The sequence below is a fragment of the Phragmites australis genome, chromosome 16 (assembly GCF_958298935.1).
Source record: "Phragmites australis chromosome 16, lpPhrAust1.1, whole genome shotgun sequence".
In the NCBI taxonomy this organism is placed as follows: domain Eukaryota; kingdom Viridiplantae; phylum Streptophyta; class Magnoliopsida; order Poales; family Poaceae; genus Phragmites; species Phragmites australis.
Window position 1 is genome coordinate 4,696,931 of NC_084936.1, and position 19,208 is coordinate 4,716,138.

The window sequence follows — 19,208 nt, forward strand, 5'->3', positions numbered from 1 at the left end:
GAACAACGTAGTTCGGGTCCACGCTAGAATGTGCATCATCGCCCTCAAGGTGGCCAACATCTTGATGGTCCAGCAATTCGGCCGATTGAATGGCCAACTTTTGAAGGCTGTTCACTACCTCCTCAAGTTGGACTACAAGCCGGTTCGCATCCATGGAGCACTTGCACGAACATGGATCGAAGCTTTCGTTAGCTATCTTTCTTAGGTCTACAACTATATCATCGATCTTTTTTATGGTCCATGCCCATTCATCAGTCATTGTTCTACAACCATCCAAAAGAAGCATGTTTTATCTGAATCTTATAGGAAAACAACAGTTTTTTCAGTTAACAAGGATAGGATAACACACTACTACAGAATCAGCTTTATATGCCGATCCATCACTGCCGATTCGTAAGCCGCGCGTAAATAATCTGTCATCATGGCTTACGAACCAACAGTGATAAGGGGCATCACTGTCGGCCGATTGCTTGAGCCAGCAGTGATGCCCAAATCGATCATCACTGCCGGTTAAAGCGACGGACCGACGGTGATCCTAGTGCCAGACCCGAAATATTTATTGGATTCAATTGTTTGTTCAGGTCCTCGTGTCCTCGCGTCCGCTCGCGTCCCGTAAAAAATGCTAAGTCTCATAGCCCCCCTCTCTCTCTCTCGTTCCCCATTGCTATATCTTCTCTCTCTCATTCACCACCGTACCGCCCCTTTCCTCTCTCTCATACGCCTAGATGAGATCCACAGCGACCTCCACGGCGAGCATGGTGGCGAGGAGATCCACGGCGAGCGCGGCGACGAGGGGATCCACGGCAAGCACAGCGGTGAGGAGATCCATGGCGAGCACGGCGGCAAGAGATCCATGGTGAGCTCGAGCATAGCGGCGAGGTGATCCATGGCAAGCACGGTGGCGAGGAGATCCACGGCGAGCACAGCGGCGAGGAGATTCAGGCAACCATGGCGACCACCACGGCGATCTCATCGACAAGGAGCTCAACCACAGCGACCTCCATGGCAAGCATGGCTGTGAGGAGATCCAGGCGACCACGACGGCATGAGAGGGTTGGTCCCAGGTCTCGCGCATTCTCGGCTAGCTTGTTCTGTGAATGTTCTTGGCTAGCTTGTTCTGTGATTGCTTGTTCTGTTGCGTACTGTCGGTTCCAAAACCGGTAGTGAAAGCTAGTTTGAAACCGGCAGTGAATGGCTATTTTGTAGTAGTGACAATTAACAAGGATTGACAATGCAAGAATCACACAATTCCATATAGCTCTCTAATTTGAAAGACACATAAACATAATAGGTTGAGTATGCATATATGCTTGCCTTGATCACACAATTCGTCAATGACCAGCTCGGATTCAATCACGTGCACGGGATCAACGCTCTCCGGTTCGTCAGTCTCTAAAAGAATGAAATGGTGCAATGTAAGAGAATGATGGTCATGACATGAAAGTATGAGGTGTATATATACTATGACGAGACTTGATGTTTTAGAAATAAAATTTATATGTGCTTGTGTATATATTCTGTGATAAAACTTGACGTCTTGTAAATTAAATTTATATGTGTGTGTCTATAAATATACCGTATACTATTGCCAGCAACGGCCAAAATTTAAAAATTCCATGATATTAGCGGCAACCACCACATTTTGAAAAGGGCGGGAAATACCTATCAGTACCGGTCGGTAAAAAAAACCGGCACTGATAGTACACATATCAGTCAGTGCCGGTTTGTTTTTACCAACCGGTACTGATAATGATTTTCAGTATCGGTTCTATACCCGACGCTGATAGTCTGTGACTATCAGTGCTGAGTAATCAGTGTCGGTTCAAAACCTGCCTCTGATAGTGATTTTGAACCGACACTGATGAGGGTATCTGCAGTAGTGTGGTGGAAGGAGCTCAATGTCGAATAAAACTTGAGTGTTGTTAGAGATAGGAGTGTTGAAATGCATTTCTGGATGAATTATTGGGGGGCATGTCATGAGCCTCAATATTCTTACTCCCGGATTATACTTGCAAAGATGATGGCTTTTATTACTGTACATAATAGATTATTTCATCGGCACATGTGCTACCACTGAAGAGTGCATGCAACTAGCAGAAGCAATTTTCAGGTCAGTTATCCTTCGACTACTCATATGTTTTACTTATTTATTGAATGTATAACCATATTAAACATCTGAATGTATATTTAGTATTTGGTATCAATTTATGTTTACTAAGTACTTGGTATTTATCTTTACTCAACATTTATTGATGTATATCATGTTTTGATTTAATAGAAGGGGACTACTGGTTGAACAGGATGTAAAGCGGAAAAACAAATATACCTCTCTTATTTTTTATAATTTAAACCATCAGAGAAAAAGAAAAATAGAAAAATATTAAACAAGCCCCAACATATAAGCATAGAGGAACCAGGATCTGCAGTAGTATTCCTCAAATTATTTGAACATGTGAAATTTTCATATCTGTTATATTATATTTATCATTTGAATAGAATGTGACATTAATTAGTCTTGAACTGTATAAAAAAAACCCGTTATTGTTTATAGAAGTATCTGTAGATGATAATGTAAAAGAAAACTATTCAAATTTCTAGGAATAATCTGACACAAGTGTTCAGTTAGCATAATGTTGCTAATATGCAGGTGGGATGAGAGTACAATAGCTTTGCTTCCAAAATACGTAAGGGATTTCTACTTGTATTTATTGAAGACATTTCGTTCATTTGAGGATGAACTAGGAACTGACCGTGTGTTTTATTTAAAAAAGGTGGTAAGTATTTAAACACTGCCACAAAATGAAAATTTCGTGAGGGTTGGAAACCCTAAAAAAAATACCATAAACCGCCACGAAAATGATTCATGAGGGTAAACCGTTAGGCAACAACCCTCATGAATCAAACGGCACGGAAATCATGTTTTCTTGATAGTTGACCGCTAGGAATTATTTTCTTGGCGGGAGTTCGTGACGGTCATCGTCACGAAAGAGAGGACATCATTAGGCTTTCATAGAGATTTTTTGTGATGGTCAGACATCATGAAAACAAATTCATGATGGTTTTGAATCCTCACGAAAATGTATGTGACCAACAAGATAATGGATATTTCATGACGGCTGAACCCTCATGAAAATATACGTGACCTACATGATAAATTAAATTTCATGACGGCCCAACCCTCACGAAAACTAGAATAACCTACATGATCATTATATTTCATGACAATCAAACCCTCACAAAAATGGCCGTGGACAGCAAGACATTTATTATTTTGTGATGGCTAAACCCTCACAAAAATGGCCGTGGACAGCAAGACATCATGAAAATCAGTGTAACCACCATGTAAATCAGCTCACCATTAGCCATCAATTCATATTAATTCACTCAAATCTCATTTTAAGGCACACATACACATGTACTCATCATAATAATCTCATTCCAGCACACACAATCATTAGTGAGGAACAACAATTACAATAACTTAGAAAGACGACAATGTCGATCATTGCAAGTCATAGTTGCTCAAGTATTACCAGTCCTACATTAATTAAGTTGTAGTATATGCAATACAAATCATACCAAAATACCAAAAAGTTAGCACACTCGGTCTTTCATCAATGCAGGTTTGAACCAAAAGCACCAGAGTCTGGTTCCACCTAGCAAACTCAGTCTTGCATCAACTTAGTTTGAACCAAAAGTACTAGAGGCTGGTTCCAACCCCTCCATGACATCAATTGGTGTTATGATTAGGTGCAGTGCCATATTCTTTTTCAGCCATGCCAACCTCATCGCTGCCACCATTCTCCTCACAATCCATGTCATCGTGGCCCTCTTCACCATCCATGTCGCAGCCCTCGTCACTATACATGCCATCACTGCCCCCTGAGCATCCGTGTCATTGCCATTGCTGTGCATATCATCTGGGTGTGAGGGTGCGTGCAATGAACCAGACCCCTGAAAAAGGTATTGTTGTGCTTAGAATCTTGGTGCATTGCCATTGTAAAAGAAAATACTGGCAAAAATAAACATGCATCCGGTCCAAATTAAATACACAAGTGTCTTTTTTTAGTGTGATGCATGACAAGTACAAACAAGCAAGAAAAACGAAGTAGTTGTTATATGTAGCTTGATATTGTTTCAATTGGTACAAGAACAGAAGAGGAACAACTAAGCTTTGATTCTTCTATTTTGTACAAGCAAGCAACAAACTAAAGATTGAATGGAGTAACAAACACTGGCCAATATGAGTAGGGAGCTGCACTCTAACTGAAGGGCGTGAAACCATCCGTTGAAAAAGCAAGCCTCACATTTCTACATTCACTAGCAAAATTTGGAAAGTCTTCCTCAAATTGTTACCACGCTTCTCCATCACAGGGGTGCACCATCTTACTGGATGGGGACCGCTTGTGAGACCGTATTAGCTTTAATTTGCCATCTTCATTTGCTCATATAACCTTTGTAGTCTATCTTTAATGGGAAGGTACCACAACACTTTACGTGGGACTCTATTCAGGCCTTCCTCATAGCGAGAGGTCCCACAAACATCACACTTATCTTTAATTTCATTATCTTTATAGTAAAGCTTGCAGTTGTTATAACAAACATCAATTTTGATATATGATATACCAAGATCCTTTAATAGTTTCTTTGACTAAAGTCCTTCGGCTACTTAGATTCTGGAGGCAAAAGTTCATGGATTAACTGCAAGTTTGCTTCAAAGTGTGCAACTAACATGTTGTATTGTGCTTTTAAAGCTAGTAAGCTTGCTACAACAGAAAGAGATGAATGTGTTGTGTTTTCATGCACTGCTTGATTAGCACTCGTACCCATCCGATAATAAGCTTGGGCAGATGCCGTTGGCTCCTCATCGATTCTCGATGTATGATTACCACCTAGGTCAACTAACATATCACCCATGCAGTCAGTTTCACTATAACCCTCAACATGTGCATCTTCAACATGACTATCAACAAAGCTCTCACCATGTGCTGTCCAAGTTTTGTAGTCATACCAAAACCCAAATTTACACAAGTGCATCTATATAGTAAACCTTTTATGCCTAACACAATTCCGGCACAATGCGCAAGGGCACTTAATTCTTCCACCTTCAACTAGATTAGGCATGTAGAATGCATGGTCTAGAAAATTGATTAGTGTACTCAATCCAATCATTAGCAGGAGCTTTCCTCCAAGACCATCCAGTGTACATCCACTCACGGTCTGCCATTAATTTGTTCTGTTTTAAAAAGATAAGCGAAACGACATTTTTAGTTTCACAATAAGTTAACACATCTATCAATAACCAATTTGCACTACTAACTAATAGGAACTAGATCAAACACTATGATATTGCATTTACTTGTATTTGAAATTGACCACATTTCATATGCATCCACAACCACAATACAAGCAACCAGCATCCATAAATCTGAACACTACAATGAAGAACATCGTGACACTACTAGTACTCAATAATCCATTCGAGAAATCACATTGATTTACTCAATACACTATAGAAATTAGGATGACCTACCTTCAGATCTCCGAGAGCGGGCCGTCTCAGTCACAATGCTAGCTTGTGAGCCGTCGAGACACGCACAACTAGGCGGGTGAGGATTTGGGGATGACCGACCCTCCTTCACTCCTAGATCAACACTAGCCACCGGCTCCTTCACCCCTAGATGGTGCAGCTTCACTCTTGTCCCAACCAAACCCCCACGTGCCTCCTTCGCTGCCACTCCACTTGCTTTGACCCATTGCCGCCACGTCTCTACCAATCACCCTCCCCTATATCCGCATCTCACGAGCACATCCACCTGCCAATGAGATCGGTGCGCCGACTGTGGATGGAGGGGCCGGCATGTTTGACTGCCGAATTAGGGGCAATTTGGGATTGATGAGGATGGAGGGGATGGTGGATTTGGGATTGAGGAGGATTGGGGGCAGCCTGGTTGGCAGCGATTGGGGGTGGCCTGGTTGGCGGTGTTACGTCAGAGAAACTCGAGAGAGATGGCGCAACAAGAAATTGTCTACACCGAGTGGGCTGTTATGAGCAGCCGTGTTTTCTCTTCTTCTTTTTTGCCTACAACATGCAGAAGCGAAACTAATAGTGGTGCGGACACGAAATAATGCGTGGGAGACAAAAAGAAGTGGCGTAGATGTAGACATAAGCTAATTTCCTATAGGTTTAAGGCAACTCCCAAGAAAAACATTAATTTTCATGGCGGTTCGATAAACTCTCATGATTAATGTATATTTTCATGGGGGTGCATAGATACCCACCATGAAAAAGTATTATCGTGGCGGTGCAGGAGTGCCCTTATGATAAAGAGGCCATTATCCTGTAGGTTCAATATGCCTCTCACAAAAATTGACCCCCCTCACGAAATTTCTATTTTGTGGTAGTGAATGTTGTCTATCAAGTGAGTGCATATTGACGTTATCAACTACTAAATTGTTTAGATGCACCACAAAAGTAGCTATCCTCCTAGAAATAAATCGATTGCAATTGAACATTATCATGATAGAAGGGGACTACTGGTTGAACAGGATGTAAAGCACAAAAATAAATGTAGTTCACTTATTTTTATAATTTAAACCATAAGAGAAATAAAGAAAATAAAAATATTAAACAAGCCCTAACATATGAACATAGAGGAACAAGGAACTGCAGTAGTATTCCTCAAATTATTTGAACATGTGAAAATTTCATATATATTATATTATACTTATCATTTGAATAGAACATGACATTAATTAGCCTTGAATATACTCAGAAAAAGATAATTACAATAGGGATGTGTCTAAATCTAATCCTAAGGATCTTAGCAAAGCCCTTGTCTGATAAATCTAATCATGACACAAATCTATTGTGGATCTCAATGGGTTGTTTATGCTCTTATTCAACTAGGCTTGCTTTGTATTGCTTATCCAGCCTCTCACTTCCATCAATTTGATTCCTCTCCTAGCAACCCCTTTGGCATGGGCTTCCTTTTACTTTGTCCCTCCCTCCAGACGTATCTCTTAGTGTTTTGATCTCGACTACCTTATCCAAACTGAAAACAAAAAGGAAGGGGGTCACATTCGTATGCGCTTCCGTTCAAAGCGCAACCAACAAAATTAGTTGTGGTCTCATGCTGTGCTATATAAACAGGGAAGCCGTCACCTCATGGGCTAATGTTTTCTCATGAGGTTTATCCTTCCCCGCACATACCCAAACCCTAGAAATCATTAGCTACGCAGTAGTAGGGTGAAGGCTATCGCCATGTCATTCACAACCACAGCATCGATCTACTTCACCGAGCCGGCGACCCGCTCCACCTCACTGGCATACTCGCCTCTACCATTGGACCGACTATCTTCACCAACAAGTACATCTACATCATCTCGCTACTTCGATCCGCCATCCAGCTCTTCATGGCATCTACGGGCTCCGGTATGTCATCATGCTTCTGTTGATAGGTGTTCATGCTCTAGGGCTAGTGAATTATGATGATTAGATGAGAAATTAAGCCCAACATTTGGTACCAGAGCCCTCTAGTCCTAGATATGAACCCAATTAACCTCAGTTAAGATCAATAAGGCCCGATGCATATGTTTTCGGCTCGGATCATTATGATTATGTCATGTTTATGCACATATGTTTATGTTTTGTTATCTGCGATTATGATTAGATCCAATTTAGTTTAAATCGATGTAAATGAGATGCAAATTTATCATGTTTAGCCCAAAATTAGCCTCAGGTTAGTTGATTTTGACCTCAGATTAGAGCATGTTGACTACGTTTTAGGTATGTTTACTTTTGTGCTCGATTTAATGTTAATTGGCATGGGATGGGGCAAATTGAACTTGGGTTGACCGATTGGGGCTTAGGAAGCATAGAGAAGGAGGGGATAAGATGTTTTTGTGAAGCCCTTAAGATATACCCTCACCCCGAAACCCTAATCCCCAATTTATATCTCAAATCCGAAACCCTAGATGGGTTTTTTTCATAAATCTTACCCTAACTCACAAATGTTGAAATCTTGAACCCTATCGCATGAGAAGAAGGCAAACTTACGTTTTTCAATCGTTTGATGGCCGCCAGAGCTCATGGACCGTTCTTTTCCAGTGTGTTCATCTTCTAAGGCCCTTGATACCCATGGATCCTCTAGGATCTTCTTGCACCTATGCGACACCACCGCCACATCTTGCATGTGTGTTCCTTGTTGGGGGTGGTCTCCTTTTCACCATGCGTGGCGGGCACCACCGCAGATCCACGAACAGGACCACAATCGAGCATCGTCGCACACGTGCGCCAATGGGTGGATCTGCAGTAGCGCCTTCTTCTCTTTCTCTCTTCTCTGTCTTTCTCTTGATGGTGCTGCCCTCTCACGGTGCTCTGCCACACCACCACTCTTCTCTCTCTCTCTCTCTCTCTCTCTCTCTCTCTCTCTCTCTCTCTCTCTCTCTCTCTCTCTCTCTCAAACGCAAGAAGAACGCCAAGGGAGGTAAGGGCAAGAAAAATAACTCTGTGGAAGTTTTTGTAGATCTACCTCACACTCGTCCCGACAAGCGTCTTGGCTCCTCCTGGGGCAAGAACTTTATACCAGGCTCTAACGAGCGTGATGGTAAGCCTTGGTGCGACCTCCACCAAACTGACAACCATAGCATCCATGAGTGCCACATCTGAAAAAAGTTAGTAAAGGCGAAGGTTGAAAAAGTGGCCAAAGGAAAGAAGACCCAGGTTGTAGCCCAGAGTAGCGATTCCAGCTCAAGTGGCAGTGAGGACAACAAGGATCCAATGTCTTTTCAGTCGAATAAGAGGATGATCGACCACATGTTTGGTGGGTCTACATCCTACGAGTCTAAAAGATAGTACAAGATGGTAGCTCGAGAAGTATTAGCTGCCATCCCCAAGGGTTGTCAGGCCGTTAAGTGGTCAATTGTTGAGATCTCCTTCGGCCAAGACGATTGCCCTGATAACTTCTTATGGCTAGGCCGCTTTTGGATAGTTATTGAGCCTACGATAAAAAACTACAGGGTCACCTAAGTTCATATCAATCGAAGGAGTTCCCTGAACATTCTCTTCGCTAATGCGCTCGAAGGGATGCATATCTTCTAATTTGCTATCAAGCTAGTTACTCAAGCCTTCCACGGTATAGTACGTGGATCTTCTACCACCCTATCAACCAGATATCGCTCCCCGTTACCTTTAGGAAGCATGACAACTTCCGAACTAAAAAAATATTATTCAACGTGGTTGAGTTCGAGATGACATGCAATGCCATCTTGGGAAGACCTACTCTAGCTGCGTGAACTGCTACTACTAGATGCAACAACTAATAGCTACAGTACTATCTATTGTAGCTTCCTTCTCTTTGAGGCTGGGGCGTCGTCGTCATTGATCAATAGCAGTTGGGACCAATGCGGGTAATTGGGCTCTTCATTGGTGTCGTCAACATACTCATCATTGTTGGACCCGTCCTCATTCTTGGCGTCGGCCCTCAGGCTCTTACTTCAGCTCCTCATCGCCTTCATTGTAATCATCCTTGTCCTCCTCGGGATCCTCCCACTACTACAGAAACCCCTATACATACTACCTCATCTCAGTTGGTTGCTTACGAGCCGGTAGTGATGGAGTATCACTATCGGTTCGTATCAAGGACCGGTACTAAAAGTCCATTCGTAAAGAACCAACAGTGATAATTGACTATTACTGTCAGCTCTAGTCACGAACCAACAGTGATACTATCACCTCTGATCCTTCTTATGAACCGGTAGTGAAACTCCGTCAAGTATCATTGCCGCATCAAGTAAGACGAACCAACAGTGATAATGGATGAAAACTTATCTTAAAAAATTCATAATTTTTTCATACAAAGTCACAGTATGAAAATCAGATGAGGACAAAATTTATATGAAAATTATAGCCCTCGATGAGATCTACAATTTTGTAGTTGAATTTTTTTTAATTAGAGGTCATTAAATGCCCAATTAATCATAACAAAGTTTCAGGAAACAAGGATCTATTATGTAAAAAACAGACAACGGAGACACGAAATTAGTGACGGGTCATCGGAACACGTCACTAAAGACCCATTAGTGACGGGTCCCACTACGACCCGTCACTAATGTACCATTTAATCGAAACCCGATATAGACCCGCAACTAATGAGTGGTTATTAGTGATAGGTCGTAATATGACCCGTCACTGATGATAATAGTGACGAGTCAAGTTGTGACCCATCATTAAAAATAAACTCATTAGTGACGGGTCGTCATAGACCAGTCATTAGTTACTAATGACGGTATTTTTCTTTTATTTTTCTCTTATTTTTTTATCACCTCAATAACACTAAATGGAAAATAAACACAAGGTTGTGAGAAGAAAAAAGAAAAAAATATAGAGTTGCAAACTTTGTTGTACTTGTAACACCTAGCATTTATCAAACACTTAAGATACTCATTGTTGTTAATTTTGATTGATTGGATTGGAGTTGATTATTTATTTTATCGTTGTTATTCTTTTTAGTTGATGTATTTACATAGCCTTTCATTTTAGAATAGGTGGAATGCAATAGGCTATTCACAAATATTTTTTAAATTTTCTTTTATTTTTTCTCACCTCAGCAGTACAGAATAGGAACTATTGTACATTTCTTCTCAAATTTGATGTAAGGGGTGGCGGCTATGCACACAAATGTGTGTTCAAAAAATAGTGCGGAAACATCAGGGGGTGAGAACTCAATCTTCCAAGCCAAATTTGGCTTTGAAATTTTTTCCAAACCCAATAAACTGGGGGAGAAATGATTATAACTTTTTTTTATATGTCCATAGAGTACAAAAAACGTCAAAATCGGAGTCCGTATGCAAAAGTTATGCTTGTTTTACCGAAGACACTCCAGGTCACCTATCAAATTGCGATCATTTGCATGAGATATTCAGAAATTCATAAATTATTAATACAAATTTGGATGAAAAAAAATTATATGTAAAATTATAACCATCAACCAAATTTGGCAAAATGAGTCATTAGTGACGGGTCACGGTTCTGACCTGTTACTATTCTGTCATTAGCGAAGGATCACGATTCTAACCTATAACTAATGACCTTCAGAAAAGAAGGTTGAAAGGATAAAATATCCAGTTTCTGTCACAACTACGTGATAGGAGAGGTGATAAGGTGCTACGCGCGCGAGGGGGAAGTCGTTGTTTCGATTCCCACGGAACGCAGATTGAAAACAGTGTGAAAAATAGCGTGGCTTGTGGGGTATATGCGATGGGCCTGCGTTTTGGTTGCTCGGGTGAAAAAATAATTTTTTGACTTTTTTGTGTCCAAAAAATGTGAAAAATGTTCATTAGTCATTAGTAACGAGTAAAGATTATGTCCCGTCACTGATGACAAACTCATTAGTGATGGCTCATGTCACTAATGATAACCACCTTCACTACCGGTTCTCCGACCAGCAGTGATAGTCGGCGACTATCAATGCCCGTTATCCACTGTCGGCTAAAAAACCGACAGTGAAGATGGTTTACCAGCCGATAGTGAAGGAGGTTTATGTAGTAGTGTCCTCCGTATCGTCATCATCGCCTTCCTGCTCCTCCTTGGGCTCCTCCTCGTCGGATCCCTCATCGTCGACACCCTTCTCCTCAGGCTTCTCACCATCGAAGCCCTCTTCATCGCCTTCGTGTTCATCGATGACCTCACCATCGCCCAAATCTGCCTCATCATTGTTGCCATCGTTGTCCTCCTCCTTGAGCTCAGGCTCAGATTCCTTGTCCATAGGCTCGGACTTAGACTTCTCTTCCTCATGCTCGATCTCCTCCTCGTGGTTTGAGTCCTCCTCGATGCTTGCCTTGCCATCAGTGGCCATCGTTGGCCGCCAAATCCTCCTCGTGGTAGCCAACCTCGATGAAAAGAGTCACTACCTAGCTGTTGTCGGCCTCTTCATCGTTGTTGGATGACAACATGGACAACTGCAACTTGAATAGCGGCGGCGGCGGCGAATTGAGAAGTAGGAAGGGCGATAATGAGGAGGAGGCAACCATAGTGTGGATTTTTCAAGAGCGAAGTGAGAGATAGAGAGAGAGTGAGAAAACCTTAACAGGCTCCCGCATGAATATAAAGCAAGAAGCGATGTTTATTTGGTTAACTGACTCTTCGTATTCCAGACAGTTCTATACGGGAACCAACTATGATCACGACCATATCACAGACAACTCTCGTAAAAATCTATCTCAAATTATATCACATAATGTTCATTTACAAAACTATCTACGATGTGTGGCGATATCACAGGCGGCTCCTAAAAGCAACTGTCTCTCCGCCTCTGACTCTCCGCTCTTAGAAGCTCAAATCCCGTTGTGTCAATGCATGCCGCCTCTTCGCCCTCCAACCCACCACCTCTCCGCCCTCAGGTCCCGCCGGCTGCCGCCTCTCTATCTACTGATCTCCACCCACAGAAGCTCAGATCATGTGACCCGTGGTCCCACCGCCTGTTATCCCTGTGCGATGTGCAACCTTGGCTCGTGAGTCAAGCCGAGCCAGCTCAAGCTAGCAATGAGCCCAAGCCAAACCAATATTTTAACTCAGTTACCTAAACGAGAGCCTGACTGTCTCGTCCTCGTTTCCACCCCAGTTTCCCGGACAATAAAAAACTTGAATCGAGAAGCTGGCAACAAATGGAAAGTTAATCCAGTGCCCAGGCATTTCATGATCGTGAAAATACTCTCATATGGACAGATGCGTAGGGACTCGGGACGGAACATGGTATCTCCTTCCTTGGCTTCCAACGTTTCTTTAATTCCACGGGTCAGTACAAACGAAACGCGCAAAAAACAAAAACTTAGTCAAACAGGCTATTGTCAACATCGCGGCAGTCCAACGTGTTTACATCATCGCGTGAGCAAACCGTTAGCTTAAGTAGCACTACCTAGCTTTGTTCTGTTTTATTTGTCTTTATTGACTTTTATAGTCTTTCAAAGGTAATTTGGACTACTACTTTTTACATCATTATATCAAAATGTAGTAATAAAATTGTACTGCATTTCTACAAAGAAAAATAGTAATATAGTTTTCATATAACCTATCTTTATAATTAGTGATCAAACTTCCACACAAATCCTAAAAGGACAAATAAAAAAAAGAACAGAAGAAGTAGTAGCTACCAATGAGGTATTACAGAAGCAATAGTCGTTATAAAAAGAAATGTAAGTAGTATGTTCGCAAGAGATCCCCTATGTCTTATATTCTTGAACCCTAGGTTGGCTACTACTCGTCAGCTAGACTGTTGAAATGTGTTAGCCAAAATTAAGTCAGCAGTCAAGTGCAGTAAGCTTGGACAGATCGACGGCCCTACAAAAACATGCTTTCGGCACTTCTTAAAAGTCACATCTTCCTCGCATGTGTGCGGACTGGATATAATATTTGTGACGTGCGTCTTCAGGCTTCAGTGGTATGGAATCTTCTCCTGAAACATCCAGGTTTTTCAACGTAACATGGAAAAAGTCTGTTGCATGCTGTCTTGTCGTTTGCCGATGTTGTAGAGAAGATGAGCTCAGACGTAATTGGCAAGCCAGAGCGCTGATGGATAAATCATATCCATCAAAAACTAATTAGGTCATTCGATAATAAATATTTATTTAGATCTCAGAATAATGATGAATAGATACTAATATCTAAAATTTCATATTTCAGTATTATGTATTATTAGAGCGCTAATATATCTTATAAATTGCACCAGACCTAACATTATATTTACAAAGAAACCTGCTAGCTATACATAGCTATCGCAACGGTAACAAAACGCCATTAGACAAGAGTGAAGAATATCCTCAGATATGTCTAAGATACAAATGATTTTTGGTTTATTCTATCAAAAAATCTAAGACATGACTATGATTGGATATTCAGATGCTGGCTATTTATTTCATCTCTATAATATCATATCATAATGTTAGATCACAGACAAACTTTATATTCTTATATAGTGGAACAACCTTCTCATAAAGTCATCACAACAGCTCTTATGGCTTCTTGTAGTAACCATTCTAAAATAATTGCATTATATGAAGTATCATATGAATATGTCTGATTTCACATAATTGTTAACCACATACAAGAATTATGTAGTATTAATTTATTAGAGTCATCTATAATTATCTATAAAGATAATGATGCTTGTATTACTTAAATGCAAACAGATTACATAAAGAGCAATATAACAAAACATATTACCTAAAATTATTTTATCCTCATGAATTACAGGAAAAATGGAGAGATAGATATTTTGAAAATATAGTCATAGGACAATTATACGATTTATTTACAAAGTCCTTACCAACATCTACACTAGGCATACATTCATGGAATTTGTATAAGATGACATCAAAAGTTACAAAGTTCGAGGGGAGTAAACTCCTAAATTATAACATGTTTATGATCATCAGATCATACATATTGTACTCTTTTCCTTTATAATTTTTTTAATCAAAGTTTCTCATATATGGTTTTTAATAAAGCAATATTGATACAAACATTCATACACACCTAGCTTATCATTTTCTTCTAATTTTCCTACTATATTTTTAATGAGTTTTTATAGCATATTACAACTATATTTCTCTTTATATTTTTTCCACATGATTTTTGAGCAGATTTCATTGTGCTATATATAGATGACAAAATTAATCAAGAGGAGTGTTATCAACCAAAAGTGATTAATAACTGCCAATAGTGAGATGTTTCCCAACGGACATATGTATTCACATCAATCAATGAAAGATCCAACCGATTCATTCTCTCCATTATCTACCGTTTATTGTCTCTATTACAATTCGATCCTCAACAAAATGTACTAGCCAACATTAAGTCAGAGTCAGGTGCGGTAACCTTGGACAAATCGACGACCCTACAAAAATATGCTTTTCGATCGGCACTTCTTAAAAGTCACATCTTCCTCGCATATGGTGCGGACTGGACATAATATTCGTGCCGCGCGTCTTCAGGCTTCAGTGGTACGGAATCTTCTCTTCAAAGTTTGCGTGCGAGGGAAGGTCACGGATTCGATTTTCACATAACACAAAGACTAAAAACAATTTGAAAAATAGTGTTGTTTGTGGAGCATATGCAATGAGTTCCTGTGTTTGAGGGCCACAGGTGAAAAAAAATATTTTTTTTGACTTTTTTGTTTAAAAACGTGAAAAATGTTCATCATTAATAATTGATGAGTCACTATTACAACCCATTACTTATACTCAATCATAGATGACGAGTCATAGTTACGACCCGTCATCGATGACCTTCACTAATGACGGATCAAGTTATGACCCGTTATCTATAACCTAATTAGTGACAGGTCTTTACCCATCATCAATGACGGCTTATCAGCGATGCGTTCAGAGTGACAGATACGAGACCTTTCATTAATGACAGTTAGCAACCATCACCCATAACTTTTTTTTATGTAGTGTTTCAATATAACTTGGAAAAGGTCCACTGCATGCTATCTTGTCGTTTGCCGATGTTGCACGGGAGATGAGCTCAGGCATAATTGGCAAGCTAGGGCGCTGATCAAATATCCTTTTTCAATGGTCGCCTTTGTTTTTCTGAGAAAACGATGGCCGCGCAAGTTGTGCATTATTTGGAGGACATGTCTTAGATTTTGAAGAATGCACTACTATAGAATACCTCATCATTATCGATTCAAAATGGTTACTAGTGTTGGGTTTTGAACCGGCACTGAAACTATTATTGCCAGTTCCATCCACGAACCGGCACTGATAATAAATTATCAGTGTCGATTTTCTGTTATGAACTGGCACTGATACTGATTATCAGTGTTGATTCTAAAATAGAATTGACATTGATAGATACTTGGTAGAAAAAAAATTATACAATCCAAAATGCATCACATGCACATGCATCCATTCTTCTAATGTTTAGGTCACGATAAACACTTAATACATTAATTCAAACTACAGGCATTTATAAAATTACATCAAATATCATTACATGCATAGTTGATATCTAAAATTTCAACTCCAAAATATTACATCAAAATAATTCATTGCATAAATGAGCGCATTAGATGTTGCTTCAAATAGAGGTTCCATTGGACTTCTGTAAATAATGAAATTGTTACTATCACACTGAAACTTAAGGTGTGACTGATACTTTCCTTCCCGGACCTTCCTGCATTGAGGACCAAGTAATGTGTACCCCCATTGCTGGGCAAGAAGACATAAGATTGAAGTCAAGCTATGATCCATCCGCATCCGAGTGTTTCAGTAAAAATCCTACATACAAAGAGCAACAATGTAGAGGATAAATTTAATATTATGTAAATAATCCTAGCTACAAACTACATGTTCATATCACAAACCGTTTCAGCTGTATGTAACCGCGAGAGCCTAGGAGTCATTGGAAGTATATCCTCATTCTATTCAAGCGCTTAGCTGTAGTCCGGAAAACATGTATCCAAGTTGCAGGTTAACCGATTGTAGAAGCACATGTATAGTAGATCTTTTAGTCATAAGTTTTTGGACTGTTTTAGAGTTTGATGTTGTTAAAGTGATATATCCTTATATAGGAAAAGCAATGCTAAAAGAGATAGGGATCTTCATTTTATCACTATCAGCCAATATAGTTGTTACCACAGGTGGTGTGCCATCAAGGTCCGCAATAATGTCATGTAGCTATTGTAGATGAGGAAGCAGCTAGATCAATCGGCATGTTAGTTTCTGAATTTGTTAACTGCAAACTGCAATATTAACTGACCTTCTTATAATTTATGGCAAAGGGATTTTTATCTATGAGCATGCACATGTATCTAGGACAAGTCATAGGTATCTCTACATGCCCAAAGAAAAAAAATGACAATACCATATCAATCGGCACATGTGGATAATCTCGCAATTATGTCAAGTTACCAATTACAGAACAAGAAAATACCAAAATAGTTACTCACTGGGAAGTGATGGTAATATCTAATACACCGATATAGCGATACACATCTAATATCATGACATACATATCTAATAATAAGCCAACATATTTTTAACTAAAATACATATATAATTTCAGGACCTAAATTAGCTAACTAAAATTGCTAACTACAATTTGCTAACTACAATTTGCTAAATACAATTTGCTAAATTGAATTTGAGAACTAACCCAGGTGTTTCGTGGCCCTTTCGGGTAAGAAGGGGATATGCCGTTGAGGATCTTGAGGCTGGGAGTATGAGGGTGGTCATCCGAACCCGAACGACTGGATAGGATGGAGCGACCGCTTCCACGGTACCTAAATCTACGCCCTCCACCTCCACTACCGCTACTGCTCACCATGGGAACATCAAGGAGACGACGAGGAGGCGTCCGTAGGCCGACGCACGACAAGGACGAGGAGACAGTGGTCGGTGCGTGATAAGAAGGAGGAGGCGGCGGGCTGAAGCACGATGAGGATGAGGACGAGGAGGCGACGAGGCGACGAGGAGGCTACGGATGGGGAGGAGGCGGCGGTTAGGGAGGAGGAGCGGTGTCAGGCTGAATGGAGGAAACGGGGAGAGCGGCTTAGTGCTGGATATACATCTAACACAGGCATTAGTGCCGGTTCTAGTTCCTACCGGCACTAATAGTGACTATCAGAGCTGGTTCCAGCCACGAACCAGCACTGATAGTGTCTATCACTGCCGGTTCTTGGCGCATTAATCGTGGTTCGTGCGCGGGAGATTAAGAACCGGTACTAATACATCTACAATACTGGTTACGTTCGAACCGATACTGATAAGACGCTACTTATGATCTGTTCTGTAGTAATAATACAACCTGTTGAAATTTCACAACCCTTTAAAAGACTTGCTGAGTCCCCAATCCCTTATTGCGAGTGAAAATAAAATAATTTCCCTTACAATCCCATGGGATTGTGTCAAATCCCTGCCTGTCAAACATGGTCTAAAACTAAAGTAATGCAACTAAGCCCCATTATTAGATGGCTAGCCATCGGATCCACAATTAATGAGCCTCATAGAGGTTGGCTTATATCCCTCTGCAATCACTGAAGCAAAATTTCGTGTTCCAGGAATACGCAAACATCTTATCGAACTCCAATACTATTTTCTCAACTGATACATAAAATGCAGATGATGACATGAGAAAATATAAGAGCCAGGAAAGGTTCTATAACGAACACGTGAAAAACGAAAACTTAGCTAAATTAGGCTATTGCCCGTCCAACGCATCGAGATCCTTGCACGAGCGAGCCATCAACTTAAATAGTATTTTCTCCGTTCTTTTTTATTTGTCCTTTTAGAATTCATGTGGCCAAATTTTTAAAAGTTTGGTCCCACTATGTTAAAAACCATCAAAATTGGCTACATAAAACTATATGACTAGATTTGTCTTTAGAAATACTTTAATAAAAGTATGATTTAATCATTATATATTAATATTAATTTATAAAAAGTAGTAGTCAAAGTCAAGCCTTAAAGACCGTGAAAAATTAATAAAGATAAATAAAAAGAACGGAGATAGTGCTAGCTAATCCATGAGTATTAAGAAACAATAGTCATATAAAAGGAAACATAAGGAGTAAGCCCCCTATGTCTTGGACTTTTGAATCCCGGCTTGGCCACTACTCTTCAGTTAGACTGTTCAAATGTATTAGCCAACATTAAGTCAGCAGTCAAGTGCACTAAGCTTCGACAGATCGACAGCCCTACAAAAATATGCCTCTTTTACACTTCCTCAAAGGTCCATCTTCCTGACTGGACATAGTATTCGTCGGGCCGTGCGTGTTTAAGCTTCAGTGACAACCGTCAGTGGATATGGAATCTTCTCCTTAAGGATCAAATTTTTTCATCGTATGTTGGAATAAGTCTGTTGCATGCTGTATTGTTGTTTGCAGATTTTGCACACGAGAATTCAGTGGTCAGCATTTTCTTTTAGAAAATGACGGTCACATATGCAAGTCGTTTTCTGAAGAAATCTTTAACAATCTAAATGTCGTCGCATTTGAGCTCTCTGTAGCTATCCACGTCATCTTTTTACGCGAGCCGTCAGATTGCGCCACCAACTCCTCACGACCGTTCGATACGCACAGATTCGGGAGGGCACAAGTTCCCGTAAGCCATAAATGGAAAGCAACTATTATAGGACTACAGTTTGATGTTACAGGGGTTGAAAATACGCCCTTCGGTCGGTCCTGTCGGTCATTACGCCCCAACTT

At 40.4% G+C, this 19,208-nt stretch overlaps 1 protein-coding gene across 1 annotated transcript; it reads right to left on the reverse strand.

Annotated features, from left to right (window-relative positions):
- Positions 1–11,540: 11,540 nt before the first annotated feature.
- LOC133894987 (nuclear polyadenylated RNA-binding protein 3-like) lies at positions 11,541–11,858 on the reverse strand. Its single transcript, XM_062335209.1, has one exon. The coding sequence runs from the start codon at positions 11,856–11,858 to the stop codon at positions 11,541–11,543; it is 318 nt and encodes a 105-aa protein (XP_062191193.1).
- Positions 11,859–19,208: the final 7,350 nt, after the last annotated feature.

Excerpts from the sequence above, each read along its gene's own strand:
- LOC133894987 (XM_062335209.1), bottom strand. The coding sequence starts at position 11,858 with ATGGCCACTGATGGCAAGGCAAGCATCGAGGAGGACTCAAACCACGAG.